Here is an 18073-nt window from a genome sequence, read left to right as displayed (position 1 = left end):
AAAGTAGTTATTTGTGCTGTTTATAGGAGTTATTCTTGTATAAGCTGAATATTTCAAGATAGGGCCTTTAAAATAACTTTTTGGCACTGGCTGATCAGTTTCTATTGCTTTAAAATTGAAAAATTTTAAAGGGAAGTCATATATTCAGATGATTGAGCTTATTATCCTTCCGTCTAATAGAGATTATTACAAGATGAATATCCCATGACTTTCCAGTGACCTTTGTGAGTCTTATGTTGTAGAGTCCTAATACTTGTCCAGATTATTGTACTTCAGGGGTTTGAGATCCTCCTCTTCTTCAGACTTCTACTCAGGATGGCTTTTAACCAGCTCTTTGAATTTCAGAAGGCCTGTCTGCTAGTCCTGGGAGGAGAGGCACAGAAAATCTCTGCTGTTGCCTGTGTTGATCCTACTGTAGGCAGGGAGATAGATAGGAAGACACAGTCAATTTAATGCAGCTTTGTTTAAAGAATGGAGTACCTCTCCGGTCTTATCTTTCATTTCTATACCACGAAATAAACCTAGGATGGTATAGTAAGCCAGAGTGACAGATTCTGGAATGGAAGCTTGGTTCTTATATAAAAGCATTTCAATCCTTCAGTCCTGTAAACTTATCTCAGTTATTCTTGTAGGTGGGATTTATCAGGTGAGATTAGGCTTTGTGCTGTTGGCCATAAGAATAGCCTAGTTGGGGGGCGTCTGCCTTCGGCTCGGGTCGTGGTCCCGGGGTCGGGCCCCCTGCTCCGCAGGAGACCTGCTTCTCCCTCTCCCACTCCCCCTGCTTGTGTTCCTCTCTCGCTAGCTATCAAGTAGATGAATGGAATCTTTAAAAAAAAAAAAGCCTAGTTGGAATAGGCCTTATTAGGCTAAAATAAGCTCTCACCCTGTATTTTACATGTAACTAAAATTTCCACTGAAAGTAGCTTTAACCCAAGAGCTTAAACTATTTGGTGCTATTTTTCTATTTGTCTGTAGCAGTACGGAAATGTCAAGCAAGAAAGGAGCTGATGGCAAACATAGAGGAATATAGTCAAATTTGGTTTATTTCAGGTTTGTACCAAAATATATTTATTCCAGGCAACTCCTCAGATCACTGTTTCACAGTCTCAGAAGCCTTATGCACTAGTGTCCTTCCAAAAGCTGCCGGGACTCTGGAAGTGAAGTGGTCCAGCCCCTCGGCTCAGGAATAGTTAGAGCTGACATGATAGGTGAGAAGAGGGCAATATCCATGGGCTGCCCTGACCTTTCCTTTTACCCTGATAGACCAGGGTATGGTCTTAGAACTATATAGTTTGGAGTCAAATATTAATAGAAAAGATTAGAGAGTACAAGTTCTGTGTTTTGTTCTTATAGCTCTTTGAAGTTCATCCACCTCACCAGCAGGCTAAAGATAGCCATCAGTGCTATATATATTACTCTTGATTTTTCAAGAATTCATTTAACTATAGCAATCCCGGCCTTAAGGACTTCCCCAATTTCAGATAAAATAAGGGATTAGAATAAATTAACTAGTGGGCAACAGGAAAGAAATTGGGGAATGGTTATGGATACCAGTCAGGACCATCACTTAGATTCCTGATGATCTAAGCAGGGCAGTCTCCCTCAAGTCATGAAGGCCATTGAAATGTGATTATTCTCTTAAAATTACTTCCAATTCTTCCAAGTCCTTCTGGAAAGCTGAATCCTAGGGAAACAAAGACAAGGACTCATTTCCCAAACCACTGATACTTTCCCTGCTGAGCTCTGTTACCACAGTCTTGAACCTACTTTCCCAGAATAGCCTGCAGCCTATGAAATCTGCCTCCTCCCCTAGGTGAGATATATACAAAGGAGTCTATATGCAAAAGCGTAGACTCTGTTGTAGGGAAATAAAACCTCAAGGGAAAATTTTCTTTCCTGAAAAGGTCACATGATTCAATAATGGAACCCAGTATTTCAAAGTATTACCTCATTGGTGACATCCGGCAGCTCCAGGGCTAACTTGATCCATTGTCTAGCTTCAGAGTTTTTTCCTAGTTCTCTGTAGCACTGAGAAGAGATAACAGTGAAAACCACCACCAGGAGACTGAACTTTCAGGACTTCCCATTATTTATCAACATATATAGTTTCATCTACGTTGAAAAAAAACAGGTGAGTTTACCTTGGAAATATATACCCTCCCTGCTTTGGAAAATCCTGGCTGTAATTCTTCAGCCTAGAAAAGGGAAGAAGGCATTTCAGTAAGGGAATTACCAAATTCAAGTCAAGCTGAAGTTTATTAAATAAAGCTTTCCAGTCCTGGTCTGGGGAACTCTATAAGCTCTCCAGGTGGTTCTGATTTTCCCATAGAACAGGCAGGCATAAAATTGCTGCCTACCAGAAATCCCTCCCTTCCTTCCCAATACCTTTAGGAAGCTTTGGAGGGCATCCTGCACAGTGGCACTGAGAGGGCTTTCAAACAAAGCTGTAGCAGTTTTTTTTTCTAACCAGCTCAGGTGAGAGACCTGCCACCGAAAGATCAAAAAGTGTGAATTAAAAGGTGGTTTGTTTTTTTGAGAGAGAGAATCTCAAGCAGATTCCCTGCTGAGCTTGGAGCCTAACATGGGCTCAATCTCATGACCCTGAGATCATGACCTGAGCTGAAACCAAGAGTCGGGAGTTCAACCAACTAAGCCACTCAGGCACCCTGGAATTCAGCTTACCTGATAGCACCACCTGCCAAGGAGAAAGTGAGCCATAGGGTTTTCTGGCTGGAGAGCAATGGCTTTGTCCACATGCTCCTGAGGGGGAAAAAGTAAATTGACATCATAGTTGCTGAAGGAGGAACAAGAAGTCGTAGACACTGTAGGAACATCCTTTGCAAGGAGCAAGGAAAGAGCCGCGAATCTGAACTAGAGCAGCACAAGGGAAGGAAGAGAAGCCTTTCCTCACCTTGAAGCTAAAGCCACTCTGGATGCGCCTCTGGATGCTCTCATGCTCAGCCAGCTGACCACAAAGCACTGCATACCTAAGGGGGAAAGCCGCAGCAAGCTCAAATAGAGCTGAAAATAGCATTTCCATACATACAAAATTCCTCTTTTCACAGATCTGTGGTCCCAATTCATATTCTTTAGGCTCTCAATTCTCCAAAGTATGCTAGGTACAAAAAAGTGGGGTCCACCATAGTAAACTTCTCATACTTAACATTTAGGCAGTGTCTCAGTCCAAGTCTCCACAAATTTCCCCCTATAATGAGTACAGCCACTGGGGGCCGTAAAAACTTAAAAAGCAGATCTCTAAAAATCAGCATCAAAATGTAAGGGACCTAAGTACATTGGTTCTTATCTCCTGAGCAGACACTAAAAAGTCTCATTAGCTTTAGAAGCATACAGGCATGTTCTGGGGAAGCTATACTCCAGGACAAACTGGGATACTCTAGGAAATTCTAATGTTAATTTGGGAACCAATAGAAGCAGAGGAAGAAAGACTTCAGATTTCAGTCCTCTCCACATCCTCCCTCCCAAGGGAACAAAGCCAGCCAGCTTCCCATCTTCTGTCTTCAAAAACAAAGGTCTCACTACCCCATCCCCCCCAGCATTGTTTCTGGAAGCACAGTTGACATTAAATGAGTGTCTAGAGACCCAAGTTGCTTTTTCATATATTCAACACATATCTGGGGGGTGGGGGTGGCATTTGTATCCAATACTTCCAGAGGCTCATTTCCATATTTCCTCCAAAAAGCTGTTCCCCAAGAATAAAGTATGAGACCAGTTTCCATCCTTGGGAGTCCAGGAGCCCCAAGGAAATCCACAGGGAAGTGGCAACAACCTGGCCTCTGAGAAGAGCTCTTGCGGTGACAATTTTAGGACAGAAATATGGAAAGCAAAGGGGAGGTAAGGGAATGTTCACTATGACTCTGAGGTGCTGGAACCAGGCCCTAGGACACAAGTTGGCCTTGACCCATGGAAGTTGGCAGAACTTTGCCTCACAGGAGACAAGAAAAGCAGGGCTGATGTTTTTGTAAGCTAATAAACTAAACTTCCTGGGGGTGACCTCACATTCGCTTTAACTCATGCAAGCCAAGCAAAGAAGCCAAAGTCTACCACCAGCCAGGGATTGCAGTTACGGGGAAAGAAGAGCTTGTGCAGGAGCTACAAATTGTGCCAGCCTCCCTGAAGAACCAAGAACCCACAAATTTTGTAGCGAGGATGACTCAAAAAGCTACGTATTTCTCTAAGCTCCAATAACCACAAAATCTTCGAATTCGCCCTTGCCTCACTTCCAGGGCACCTTCCAAAAAAAACTCCCCTGGGTCCCTGGTTTGGGTTAGGCCCAGCCATATGGTAATAAAGGCTAGAGCTCCCTCTCCTGTTTCCTCTGGCAGAGAAATGGCTCTCTCCCACTGTAACTCATGCTAGCTCTTCCCAGGATCCCCCAGGGTGTTATTACCACTGGTGACAGTCAGCATTCCCATCCCCCTTCTTCAGGGCAGCCTCTGCTTCTTCTTTTCCTGCAGGGACAAAGGTGATCCAGAGTTGACAAGGGCTCCCATGCACACTTCCACATGAGGGGCTATGGCAAGAATGACTACTCTAGCTCTTACCAATCCCTACCCAACCTGGACTTGTTTGCAATAATTTTGAATTTGAGCAGAATGAAAAGCTGCAAATAACTTCTCAGGGATAATTTCTGCTTCACCTCGTTGCTTTCCCTATCTCTGTCATCAGCTGCCCAACTACCTTCTTTTTACAACACCCACCTGATGTGTTTAAAGCTTTTTTTTTTTTTTTTTTTTTTTATTTGACAGAGAGAGACACAGCAAGAGAGGGAACACAAGCAGGGGGAGTGGGAGAGGGAGAAGCAGGCTTCCCGCAGAGCGAGAAGCCCGATGCGGGGCTCAATCCCAGGACCCTGGGATCATGACCTGAGCCGAAGGCAGACGCTTAATGACTGAGCCACCCAGGCGCCCCAAAAGCTTTTTTTTTTTTTTTTAAGACTGTGTGTGAGCAATGGGGGTTGGGAGAGTCTCAAGCAGACTCCATTCTGAGCGCAGAGCCCCATGTGGAGCTTGACCTCACAACCCTGAGATCATGACGTGAGCTGAAACCAAGAGTCCAACACTTAACTGACTGAGCCACCCAGGTGCCCCTCAAAGCATTTTAAATATAAAAAAAACCCAGTGGCAATCAAACTGTCCCCAACAGACCTGACCCTAGAGGGTTGTGGGCATGCTTCAGGGTGTCCAGGAATCCCTCTGAAGTTGTATGGAATTTTAGGTACATGTGTATTTTATTAAGGAGAGGGCCTACCTTGCCTTTTGATCAAATTCTCAAAAGGCTCCATGATCTAAAAACATTAATCACGGCTCTAGGCCAAAACTCATCATGGCAAAATGTCTGACGAGAAATGACATTTAGTTTTCTAGGCACCAAGACTGATAAATCAAGGCTTAAACACATGAAAGCTCTTGACAAGGATCTCCTAGGCTGTCGAGTAGCCTGGAGCCCTCTAGCTGAGGAACATCATGCCTACAATACTGGAGAAAAGCGCACACTGCCAAATGGGATTTCTCCTTCGATTAAAATGGAGAGGGCTCCAAAGGGAATGTGGAGAAGGTGGAGCAAAAGTAATGGGTTGAGGTGACGGGCTGGCTGAAGTGAAAGGTTTCTTCATGCTTAAATGATAGTAATGATGGTATAATGTTGTATATCCAACAAACACATTTTTCAGCTGGCTGATGAGAAACCCCACCCCCACCCTCCCTCCACCCCTTGCAGCTTAACCTCCCCTTTCTAAACAGTGACTGTATGTGGCCCCATCAGTGAGGGACATTGTCTCTTAGCAGATTTTTCTCTGCCCACTTGAAAGCACTATCTTACTAGAAAAATAAGAGCTGACCGTTCTTTCCTGCCAAGCTAGACAGAGGGGTGAAAAGATACCACCTGAGATCCCACAGAATGGCTGCCTCCTTGTGGTCCAACTTTTAGAGAGAGAACAAAATGAAAAGGACCACGAAGGATGGTCCTAAAAAGTCAAATTCTATGAGCAGGGCCTCCAAGGATGCTCCGTTTGTCAGTCAGCAGGAGCAGACTAGTACAGGGGTGCTAAGCTCTGCGGATCAGACCAGAGTACTGACTGGCTGCTCTAACCATCACCCTACCTCCACCTTTAGGTTTCATGCTGGCCGCTGGTACTAATAAGAGATGATCAATGGGGGCGCCTGGGTTAAGCCTCCGACTCTTGATTTTGGCTCAGGTGGTAAGATCAAGCCCTGTGTTGAGACTCCATGCTTGGCTTGGAGTCTGCTTATCCTCCCTCTCTCCTCCCCTCCACCAACCCTCCGGCTCGTGCTCCCTAAAATAAGTAAAATCTTTAAAAAAAAAAGATGATCAACGATCAAAAGGAAAGGAAACGTTCTTGTTGGTACCAAGAGTCTAAATAATCAGCCCCAAAACTAGTTAGAATCCTTACCGGAAATTTAGGAGGGAAGGCAGAAACTTTTGAAAAGAAAGAAGCAAGCAGTAATTAAGCACCTTCTGTTAAAACTTGGAGATTTTTCTGATGATCTGTATCAATAAACATTCAACTCAACTGACCTGTTCTTTCTATAATGACAATTCTACAAATGCTTGAAACAATGACCTTGAGGTATTGTCAGATTTTACATTAGCAAAGATTCGATGTTTCTAAGTGAGGAAGTAGACATACCCACTTTGGATAGTTACCTTTAGGTACCTAACTGAACCACAAGACCCTAGAAGCCCACTGACAGTGCCCGACTTGCGGGGTGTGGCTAGGCAGGACCCATCTTCCCCACAAAACCAGTCATTTTTCAAAGTCCCAGGATTCTCAGTGACATGACAGACAGGGAGGAGCCCTGAGCTTGGCATCATTCATATGCACTCTACCTGCCAGGATGCAGACTTTGGCAACAGAGTTGTTAAGTAGATCCCAAGGACTCCTAAGCTAGTAGTATTCCAAACTGCTGCACACAGGCGCTCACCAAACATACTCTACTGATACTCTTAGAGAACACCTGCCCCACAGGCTCCATAACTCAAACCAGATTCCTAAGCAGCAGCGAAAAAAACCTCTTCAGATAAGAAAGCCCTCTCTTGGGTGCCTGGGCGGCTCAGTCGTTAAGCGTCTGCCTTCGGCTCAGGTCATGATCCCAGGGTCCTGGGATCGAGTCCCGCATCGGGCTCCCTGCTCCTTGGGAGCCTGCTTCTCCCTCTGCCTCTCTCTCTCTGTGTCTCTCATGAATAAATAAATAAAATCTTTAAAAAAAAAAAAAAAAGAAAGCCCTCTCTTGCAGCTGGGGAGTGAGAACAAAGAATTGTGCTAGTATGATACAATTACCCCTAAAAACATTTGCACCTGTATTAATCCCGATGTGCAGGGAAGCGGAGACTGCTGGCTCAAAAAGGAAGCGGAAGTCCCTGGGAACCAGAGTTTGTCCCTAGTGAGTAACTGAGCCACAGCTGCCCTGACAGCCTCTATCTGGGTGGTTCCCCTGAGCCCCAAACAGATGGGCCAGCTCCACCCCCAGAATCAGTCACCTTCCCATCAGGAATCTCAGCACTTACCACTTAGGGCGTATGACTTCTTCTCGCTCACCTCTTCAGTGAGCTCACACATGTCGCTATAGGCCCGGGCCAGGCGCCAGAGAAAGTCCTGCCGGCTTCCATACTGCAGACCAAACAGAGGGAGGGATGAGGCCCCTCTTCTTCAGCCGCAGAGACCTGGGGCTCTGGCCTTCTTCCCAAGCCTAGGTTTGAGTTTCCAAGCTAGTGTGTCTCAAACGGACATGAGGCAGCCTTAGGCACAGCGCTCCACCCCCCCGACTTCCCACCTGCGGTTAGCTAAGTGGTGCCATGTCATCTCCAGCCAGGAGATGCACCAGCCTCCGAGTGAGGGCATGCTGGCCTGATACTGTGAGGAGGAAAGGTCAACTCTAAATGAAATGAGGCACAACGAGAAGCCTTGCTGACACAGTGGAAGATGTGAGAATGCCCAAGAGAAGGAAACATTCTAACTCGGGGGCATTTATACCTGGGTGAGCATAAATTCTGGCAGTGAACCAGAGGAGAAGGGAACTGTGGCCGAGTGACCTCCACACTTGTCACTTGGGATGGAAACTTCAAGTAGGGCAGGCAGCTTGGGCTCTGCCTCAAAGGAAATAAAAGAGGAAAAAAAAATATTCCAGTCCTTTCCACATTGCTCTCCACTGTAAGAGGTAGCGCTCTTTGGCAGTAGCTCTACAGGAGGCAGAGGACTGTGGTGAGAAGGCTCTGGGGCAGGCAGGTCAGCCAGGCCCCGAGGGGCAGTGCGTGGCCTACTTGGAATAGGATGTGCAACCCTGGGGGATCCATGCAGAACCAGCCATCTCACCCTCATTTCCCTTCCTAGGGCATCTTGCAGACTTACAAGTGACAGTGGCCTTCCTCCACTCCCAGGGGGGCTGGGGGCTAGTGAGGGCAGACAGGCAGCTGGGGCCTTACCGCGGGCTTGTTGCCGAGCAGCAGCTGGAAGCCCTCCCGCTTGCCCTGCTCGCTGCCCTGGTGTAGCTCATCCGCCTGCTGCAGGAGGGGCAGCATGTCCTCCAGGCCAGGGGAGCCTCCAGCATCCAGGGCTCCAGCCACGGGGCCCGAAGCCACCTCCGCCTCCAGGTCCGGAGAAGCCTTTCTCCCCATCTTCACAGTCTCACAGCTCACTTCATCTTCCCCGTCATCACTGTCCTTGTCAGAGTCCCGCTCATAGTCAGACTCGGCATTGGCTGTGGTGTAACTGTGGCAGAGAAACAAGTGACAGGGTCAAGGGAGATTATTTAGCCTCAGAGCTCTAGGGTCTGTCTCCCATCCACGAAGAGGGAAGCTTCATGGCGCTGCTGTCCACAGCACCAAGTAAAAACCATTTCTACCACTTAGAGGCAGAAATGAGTGCTTGAGAGAAAGCTTCCTACGGGAACCATGGGCTGGGAAAATGATCCTGGAGGGAAAGTGACCAGCTGGGGGCACTGTGGCAGTCAGGGGCCAATACGAGAACCCCCGGCCGAGCTACCAGGTTGGCCAGATAATCAGAAAAAGAAAAAAGGCTAGAAAGAAGCCGCCTAGAAAGGAATGTAACAAAATGTTGCTAGTAGATCTCATGGTAGAAGAATTAAAGGAAATTTTTCTACTTTATAACATTACATATGATTGCTTTAGTGAACATATGTTCTTTTCGGTAAAAAAGAAAGAAATACTTAAGATAAAAAACCATAATGTAGGTGGAGCTGATCTCCTGAGCTAGATGGCTCACCAGGCTAAGGGTCTGTCAATCATTTTTGCCTTATCAGCCAAAAGCACCGCCAGAAACAACATGGATGGGTGCCAGCCTCCGAGACCACGGGCAGCCCAAATATCTACATTTTCTTTCTCAAGTCAAGGTATACTTCTGTCCTAAGTCAGCAGCCAAACCTAAACCACAACCTTGGAAACCTTAGGAACTTGCTCGGGGTGGGGAAAGGCCACTTCGCAGCCGGAGTCAGAAGAGGAGGAAGATGCAAGCAGAAGGGCCTGGGAAGGTATCTCTGGGGCCGCCACAAGCCAGGGAGGTGTCTCCTTGGAACCCCCTACTTTGATGTGCTCACTGAAGAGGAGGCCACATTTCTCTTGGATCTCGGCCTTCACCAGCAGCTGATGAGGGTGTTCTCCCTAACGGCCAACTGAAGCAGACAAAAATTGAGCAGAGGACAGTGTCAGACTTGCAGGGGCTAGAAGCAGACACCAGAGAAACCTCCAGACCTGAGTGAAGGAAAAGCAGGTTCTGTCAGAGCCAGAAGGTTCTGAAGCACAGGAAGATCTTAGGGTCATTTAGGGATAGGCCTTCCTCCTGGAATGAAAGACAGGGACAGGATACTTACAGCTGGCGCAAAACAGACCTGGAGAGATGAGAAAGGCACCTACAAATAAAGGCAGGACAAGACAGCGTCAAGTCCGGCTGCAAGTGGTAGGCCAGAAATCCAGACCCAACAAGGCGGCGGGCTCCGTCCAGAAGGCACTGAGCATGCAACCAGACCAAGTGCCCAGTCTGTGCCGCTGCTTCACAGAAGAGCTTCCAGACTCATCTAACAAAGGGCCCCAGGAACAGCTACCACAGGAACCTGGAGGGTATCGACCTTAGCTTCACCTTGCTTTTTAAGATGTTATCCAAGTTCTTTCCCCTCTAGCAGTGTGCAGTAGAAACGTGAGAAATTAGAGGGACAAGGGAAAGTGGCATAGGATTTACAACCAACCTGGGTGGTGAGGAACAAGACCACCCAGGGGCAGCCTCGACAGACTCCCAACCAGTTCTGAAGCCTTGGACAAGAACCTGCCCAAATGAGAACATCAAACCAGAGTCTACAGCACCTCTACTCAGCCCAGCCAGACCGAAAGGCAAGACGGGTAAATGGGTTACCTGGGGTAAGGAGCTAGAGTCTCGTATCTCCTATTGCTAGAAAGGAAGGGAGACCCTACTGCCTGCCGAACTCCCTCCAACAAGGAGTTCAAATCCCGAGTCCCCCAGGGAGGGACCCCTGCTCTGACCCCTATAGTGCACAGCATCAGCAGTCTCTCTCCAGGGAGCTCCCATGGCTGAGGAAAAGGGGTGGTCAGGAGGGACTTTGCTGCCACCCGCCGAGTAAGAGCTGGTGGAGCCGGTGAGGCACAGAGGCTCCAGTGAGGCCGAACGGCGAGGAGACCCTTTTTGCACCTCAGCCCCACTCTAGGGAGCTCTGCCTTGCTCATGTGCACCCTGCTGGCTGGCACGCAGTGGGCGGGCAGACACCTGTGGCCTGAGCACAGACATCAGCCCCGTGAGCTTCCGGGCCTTGCACAGCTACATGGGCTGCGTCTCTGTATTCACACTGTGCTTTCACACCCGTCAGACCACCAATCCAGCCCTTGGAGAAATCCACCACAGAGAGGGGGGTCCCTTTTGTTTAACATGCCCTGCGGCTTTTGACATCTGACAGGGACTGGCAGGGACCTTTGAAAAGGCTCTTTGGAGCTGTGCCCTTGGGTGCAACACATTGTTTCCACATACGGTAGAGAACCCATGGCTCCTTCGGAGCAAGGAGGCCAGAGCCACCCTACTCTACCCCTTGAGGAGAGCCCACAAGTCCGTGATCAAGGACTCAGTCACACACATATCCCCTTCTGATGATTAAGTTTCTTTCTTTTGACTCCTCTAAGCCCCATTAAAGGGGCTGAGCTAAAGCATTCAAAGACATCCAGGCATGGGAGACTCAGTGGTGGGGAAGACAAGACCAACCTAAACAAGGTGATAAATGCCCAAGGAGGAGAGGCAATGAGGTTGCAGGCAATCCTTGGCTGGAATGCCTGGGAAGGCTTGCTGGGGGAGTTGGTGTTTTAGGGCAAGCTGGGTTCTGATCGGGAGAGAAGTAAAGCTATGTTTGGTACAATGTTCAGGGAATAAGCTTGTGGACCCACATGGTGACTCTGCCTCTGCCATATTCAGTCGGTTCCCTGGGAGCTCAAAGTTGCTATTTTACTTGGAAAAAAAGGGAATCCAGCGTTAAGTGGAGTAGGCTGTTAAATATGCTTAGCCTTTCATCCCTCAAAGAAGCACTCCTCCTCTGGCCCCACATGTTCAAAGCCATTCCAGAGTTTGTGGTCTCCTCCCAAAATTCCCCCTGGACCTTTTTGGCACTGACCATGACAAAAAGAATTAATTCACCATGGCCACTGCCCCAGACAGTAGCCAGCTAAACTGGAGTCTTGCACCATGTACCACCATCAGCTTCTACATGCCACAGGATCAGTCATGGGCTGAGCCTGCTAGTAATTAAGAAAGCCACCCTTCGTCTCATCCCATCATGGGTTGGCTGATAAGCCTGTCTTTCCCCTTATGGCCTTCAGAGCCCCAGTGAGCACCCCAAGCAGTGAAGCACCCATAAACTTCCCTGGTTAAATCCCCTGGCTCTCACTGTTCCCAGAAGTTTGTACAACTTCTTTCTCTCTTTAAGATTTACTGGAGAGGGAGAAAGAGCGAGCGCATGTGCACAAGCAAGCAGGAGGAGGGGCAAAGGGAGAGGGAGAGAATCTCAAGCAGACTCCCCACTGAACACGGAGCCCAACCCGGGGCTCAATCCCACCACCCTGAGATCATGACCTGAGCCAAAATCAAGAATCAGTTGCCCAACCAACTGAGCCACCCAGGCGCCCCTTGTACAACTTTTTAAAATCATCATTAAAGGCCTCGAGTTCTACATCTTTTCTTTTTTTAAAGATTTTATTTATTTATTTGAGAGAGAATGAGAGAGAGAGAGCATGAGAGGGGGGAGGGTCAGAGGGAGAAGCAGACTCCCTGCCGAGCAGGGAGCCCGACGTGGGACTCGATCCTGGGACTCCAGGATCATGACCTGAGCCGAAGGCAGTCGCTCAACCAGCTGAGCCACCCAGACGCCCAAGATTTTATTTATTTGACAGAGAGAGACACAGCGAAGGAGGGGACACAAGCAGGGGGAGTGGGAGAGGGAGAAGCAGGCTTCCCGCTGAGCAGGGAGCCCGATGCGGGGCTCGATCCCAGGACCCCAGGATTATGACCTGAGCCGAAGGCAGATGCTTAACGACTGAGCCACCCAGGCGCCCCGAGTTCTACATCTTGATCTTGGGCAGAGCTGTGACCTCTCCTTCTGTTCTACCCTCTTACAAATGTTAAGTTTCCCACCCACGTGACCTCCTTCAGTGAGTTGCACAGAGATGCTCCTTAAGTCTCAGGGTCCATTATCAATTACTTTGTCCCTCTTTCTTTTCAGCCCAGATATATCAAATACGAATTCCATTTCTGCCCCCTCCTCTAACACAGCCTTCTGGAAACAGAAGTATTAGGTAACTGAAAAGGGCCATGTCCACTAACCCTTGACAATACAGATAATAGGCATCAGGTAACTCCAACAGAAGTCACAAATGGAGGACTAAAGATCTTATCAAGACCTGGCTTGTTGCAAGAGGTGCCTGAGCAATCAATAATCAAATCCAGGACAGATGCCCAATGGCAGTAATATGGAAAAAGAGTAATATTATTCTTCATTTTCTTAGAAAACCAAATGAGGAGAGGCAGGAGAATATACTGTCCCAAACAAGAAAACGAGGCTGAAAGTTTTTTAAGATGTACTGACCAGATCATACTGCTATGGGTAGGTCTTCCCTGGGCAGTGAGTTGTGGCAGCTCTTAGTCCACGGGAAGAACTCCCAAGGGCTGCATGGGACAGGTCTTCCCGTAAAGGCCTTTCCATGCCCCCACAACAAGCCATGCCTTAGATCACAGACCCTCACACCCCTGCAGATGAGCCCCACTGAGCCTGCACTTAATAGCTGTATAACTCTGGGCAAGGCATCAAACCTCGCTAAGCCTCAAGTCTCCATCTGAGAAAAGGAAGAAGAGCAGCACCTACTTCCTAGGATCCCTGGGAGGATTAGGTGAGGAAATGGCTCTAAAGTGCCTGGCATGCTGTCTGCCAGAGGAAAAATAAACAGCAGTTAACATCGTAAGGTGTTTCAGCTAAAGAAGGACATTGCTGCAAAGATCACCCTGAACGGCTGTAGGCATGTTTGTAGCCGAGTCAGTCCTGTCCCAGCAGAAGGCTGGGCTGTTCTCTGTGCCAGTCTTTTCCTCGGGCAGGAAGAAAGGTCAGCTTCGAGACCTCACAGAGGAGCTAGCCGCACGCAAGTGACAGCATCGGGCACCACAACAAAGACCTTCATTCAGACTCCACCCTTGAGACCAAAGTTTCAATATGGCACTGGTGACTTAAAATCAAAAAGACCTTAGCCTGACCACGTTTGGAGGCTGTCCACCAGACTCGTGCCTGCTGTCCCGCATCACAGGAAGGCCTATGGTCGGACCCGCTGGGCTACCAAGGACTCGGTCAGCTCCCACCTGTCAAGATGGCATGGGAGCGCGAGCGAGCCTCCCCTGCGGGAAGAGCGGAGCTTCCAGGAGAGGGGAGCAGAGTTAGAGCTTAGAGGGCTCTGGAAACCTGGCTCAGCCACTGAGTGAAGGAAATAAAGTCCTAAAACAACGCTTATAAAGTCCTTGTGAAAACACAGGCAAATATTCAACTAATGTTACAGGAAAAATGAAAAATTACAGCAACTATGTGAAAAACCAACTCAGAGGAAAATGACAGATGCAAGCAGTAAGCATTGTTAACATCTCATTTGCTTGGGTGGCATAAGGTGGATGGTTCTTGTTTAACCTATTTCTTATTTTATTCATTTATACCCTCTTACCTTGTTCCCAAGATTACTGACAGCTGCTCAGTGTGACCTTTCCGCAGATAAAGAGTACTTCTACAAAATGTAACCTGGCTGAAGCCACAACCGCCTCCAGGAGAAAGGACTCACCCGCCTTCGCTCTCAGCGTCTGTGAATGTGGCTCCGGACGTGGCTGTGAAGTAGACAGAGCTGGACCCAGTAGAGTCACTCCTCTCCCGGGCAAATGGGAACCTTCGCCGCCGAGCCACTCTCTGGCTCTCTTCCATGTGGGATCTGAAAGGCAGGGCCCTTTAGAGAGGGTGCCATTAGGCCCCAGCCAGCCTGTCTTTCTCCTCCCCATGAGGGAACCTCTTACTCCTGCTGCTCATTAAAGGGCCAAACACAGAGATAATCCCGGGTTTCTACCCTTAGGACAACACGAAGGGCAGCTCCCCGGACCCAGCCTGCATGGGCAAACCAGCTAAGTCAGAACAAAGCCTGGCAGCCGCTACAACAGACCACGAGGGCCCGAAAGCAGCAAGGAACTTATGGAAGGCAAGGTACCAAGCCTACAGCTTCCCAGCCAATTACACGAGCAGCTCTAAAACGGGCTTCTTCCTCAGAGAGAGCAGCAAGGCCAGGACACAGCTCAGCTGAGAAAGCTAGAGGGACCGGGAGAAGTTGAGGGGCAGGGAGCAAGGCGGGACCGAAGGCTGCATCACTCACCGGACCTCCCCAACAATCTGCCCAGCAAGCCCCTGCAGGCTGCTCCGCAGCTCCTCTACCTCGCGCCGCAGGGCCACCAGACTGGTCAGCACCAAGTCCAGGCGCTCCAGCACCTCCTCCGGGCCCTCTCGCGCAAGGCTGGGCAGCACCGCAGCGTCTCCAGCTTCACCAGGGACTGCCCGAAAAGGCCTCACTGAAGGAAGGACAGCACAGTGATGCTCAGGGGACAGGGTGAGGAAAAGATCTTGGACCTGCAATTTAAGCACACTTGCTTCTCACTGGAGCTCAATTTACTAAAACCCTTGAAGCTCAGACAGTATATGTTCATAGCTAAGTCCTGGTAACAAGTCTTCAAGTTACTATTCAAAGAAAAAAGAAAATCAAGATTCCCAGTCTCTAAACAAGAGCGCCCCCTGTTCCAAGAACCTGTCACACCAGGGCCTTTTGCAGTACCGCACGCCACGGCAGGTAATGTAAAATGCTTGCAAGAACGCAGTCCCTAGAAGGCAGGACACCTGCCCTGTGAAAGGAAAACAAAACCCTTTACTTGTCCGTCTAGTTCCCATATACCAGGCAGTCAATACTAACCCCACAGCAAAACTAAAATTGAGCCCAAATTCTGAGCTTTCACTTCACAAAGAAGAGCAAAGGAAACTCTGAGATCCTTTAGAGGACTTCATTTAGTATCATCAAAGAAGGGCAAAGAGAAAGGGGCAGTTACTAAGAGAAAAGCCCATCCACACCCCATGGAAAAAACACCATTCCCAAGCCCTCATTTGAGCTCTGGCTAAAAATTCCAACAATAAATGCTAATAAACTGGTAGCTACCCAAGGCCATTAGACTGGAAAATGTAAAAACAGTAAAGAAACCAGGAAGGCAGGACCCACAGTCCAGGCAAGCATGAATGTGTTAAAGGAAATCTTTTAGTAAGAGTCTAGGCTGGATTACAGTACACACCCAATATCATTCAAGAATTTCTTGCTCAAGAGAGCAAGAAAGATCTCTGGGGGGCACCTGGCTGGCTCAGTTGGTAGAGCATGCGATTCTTGATCTAGGGGTCATGAGGTCGAGACGTTAAATTAGAGATTACTAATTTAAGTGTAGAGATTAAGTGTAGAGATTAAGAGATTAAGTCGTCAAGTGTAGAGATTAAATAAAACCTTAGAAAAGAAAGATCTCTGGGAACATAGCCACTTTCTCCAAACATCTACTGCTAAGAAATTACAAATAAACCACAAGGAAAAGGAAAGACAAGCACACTTGAAATACTAGGTTACTAGCCAGTTGCAATCTAAATTGGTAACTCTTTGAAGACTCTTCTAAAACAAACTTTTCCAATCCATCTGGCATTTGGTAATCAGAGAAACACTCATTCCCAATTAACATGGGGTGACATGATCTCAATGCTTCTCTATTACACACACCTGAGGAGAGTGGTTTGAACCAGCCCTAGATGCTTTGCTCAAATAACTTAAGGTCAAAGTTCTGCCGAACATGCACTCCCACATCCATGCTATGCAAATTCACAGAACCAGGTGACCAGGCCCAATCCTACCACTTAATTGCTCTGTGACACCCTGGGGAAAGTTACACAATCTTTTCAAATTTCCATTTTCTCCTAAGAAGGATTTAAAAATAAAAACAAAAACAACTTGGATAGTCTCCAAGTTCCCTTCTGGGATCATGACCTGAGCGGAAGGCAGACGCTTAACGACTGAGCCACCCAGGCGCCCCCCCCCTTCAAATTCTAATACATAATTTAATATATAAGCCTCAAGAATTAATTCCCCTAAGATTAGTTTTCCCTTCTGCCTTCTTTTGGACTCTTTACTTATTAAACCCCTCACCCAACACTAAGCAAGTGCCTTTAAAACATGCGTGGCACTATTGTGGCCTGAACTAAGAGTGAAAGCTAAACAGCCTTTTCACAGTATACTTTCCTGGGATTACAGGAAAAAGAAGAGAGAGGCTGCTTTCCTTTTCAATAAGCTTTACAGAAAAGTGAAACTCTCAGCCACCCCCTTCCGTTGTCCTGTCCCACAGGCTCTGCTAAAGGCAGCCCGGACCCTAGGCCCATCCGTCAGCCACGACTGTGGCCTCAGGGGACCGGCTCGTACCCTGGCGTCCTGGCTCTGGGGTCTGCGTGTAGTCCAGGGAGTTAGGTAGGCTCTGGCTGTGGCCATGGCGCTGGGTCCGTTTCCACCGCTGGCTGTAAAAGGCACACAGGAATCCAAGGCCGGCGGCGGTGCCCAGCAACAGTCCCAGCCCGGCTTGGGCGCTGCCCAAGACCCCCAGTCTAGACATGCTGCACCTGCAGCCCACGCGAACCACCGGGAGCAGGCGGGCGGGGCCAGCGGGAGAGAGATTCGTGAGCGTGATCCTCCCACCCCGAAGCTCCCGACTACCCTCACCCCAATCCGGATCCCAAGGTTTCCGCCAGTCCCCTGTGCCCGACCACCGTGCCTCTCACCCAACTTGGACGCAGCCTCCCCTCCAACATACCCGCAGCCCTGACCTCAGAGTCAGGTTTCTGGGCCTCCAACTCCCGCCCCCAGGCCCACGACACTGCAGACAACAAACCCGCCGCCCCGGCTGCAAACTCCAAGCCACCCCCCGCGCCCTCGGAAGGCGCCCTAGCCCCGCAGCAGATCAACTCAGACCCTTACCCGGCCGCCCACAACCAAAGCAGCAGCCGCCACGGCCGCCGCCTCACGCTGTCAATGACCTGACGTCATCAAGCGGCGCCAGCAGCCCCGCGCGCCTTCAGGAACGCGCGACGAGACGGCCGCTCGGGGCTCCGTTTCCGCCCACGCTTTTTCCAGGGGGCGGCGCCGGCAGCGAGCGGGAAAGGGGGACCCAGGAGGGAGAAGGGAGGTGGGGAGGAGGAGAGCTGGGTGACTTCTGGGTCGGATGCTCCAGCAGTACCCCTGTCTGGCCAGAGGAGGTTCCATTTCCTTCCAGCCACGCCAGTTTTCCCGCTGTTCGCGAACGTTTCTCCCTTTGCGTCTACTGCCTAGAATAACCCGTGGTCTTTCTGGAAAACCACCCCCTCCCCACCTTTCCTTGACACTCTGTCAGAACTCAGACTTTATTTGATTTCGGCTTGATTTACTCATGCATTTTTACTGGGACCATTTACTGAGC

At 49.0% G+C, this 18073-nt stretch overlaps 1 protein-coding gene across 2 annotated transcripts; it reads right to left on the bottom strand.

Annotated features, from left to right (window-relative positions):
- Positions 1-275: 275 nt before the first annotated feature.
- RMDN3 (regulator of microtubule dynamics 3) lies at positions 276-17732 on the bottom strand. 2 transcript variants are annotated; one of them, XM_064570673.1, is made up of 13 exons: positions 17596-17732; positions 17047-17240; positions 14929-15121; positions 14353-14496; positions 8461-8746; positions 7546-7648; positions 4409-4469; positions 2912-2987; positions 2683-2760; positions 2386-2484; positions 2142-2195; positions 1948-2028; positions 276-412 (listed from the first exon to the last, which is right to left on the bottom strand). In XM_064570673.1, exons 2-13 carry the CDS (start codon positions 17231-17233, stop codon positions 410-412), a joined length of 1365 nt encoding a protein of 454 aa, XP_064426743.1. In that variant the 5' UTR covers positions 17234-17240; positions 17596-17732; the 3' UTR covers positions 276-409. The 2 variants fall into 2 exon arrangements, with proteins under 2 accessions (XP_064426743.1, XP_045756295.1); XM_045900339.3 differs by lacking the exon at positions 276-412 and adding an exon at positions 1479-1684.
- Positions 17733-18073: the final 341 nt, after the last annotated feature.

The sequence above is a fragment of the Mirounga angustirostris genome, unplaced genomic scaffold, assembly GCF_029215605.1.
Source record: "Mirounga angustirostris isolate CCGP_5_RB_7025 unplaced genomic scaffold, mMirAng1.0.hap1 SCAF_9, whole genome shotgun sequence".
In the NCBI taxonomy this organism is placed as follows: Eukaryota; Metazoa; Chordata; class Mammalia; order Carnivora; family Phocidae; genus Mirounga; species Mirounga angustirostris.
The sequence above is the reverse complement of the archived record's forward strand: the minus strand, read 5'-3'. Positions and strand labels throughout refer to the sequence as shown.

Excerpts from the sequence above, each read along its gene's own strand:
- RMDN3 (XM_045900339.3), bottom strand. The coding sequence starts at position 17,233 with ATGTCTAGACTGGGGGTCTTGGGCAGCGCCCAAGCCGGGCTGGGACTG. Across the intron at positions 2,988-4,408 it reads AATGCTGACTGTCACCAGTG|GTATGCAGTGCTTTGTGGTC; the intron begins GTAATAACACCC and ends TTTCCCCCTTAG. Across the intron at positions 2,485-2,682 it reads TTGGCAGGTGGTGCTATCAG|GTCTCTCACCTGAGCTGGTT; the intron begins GTAAGCTGAATT and ends TTTCGGTGGCAG.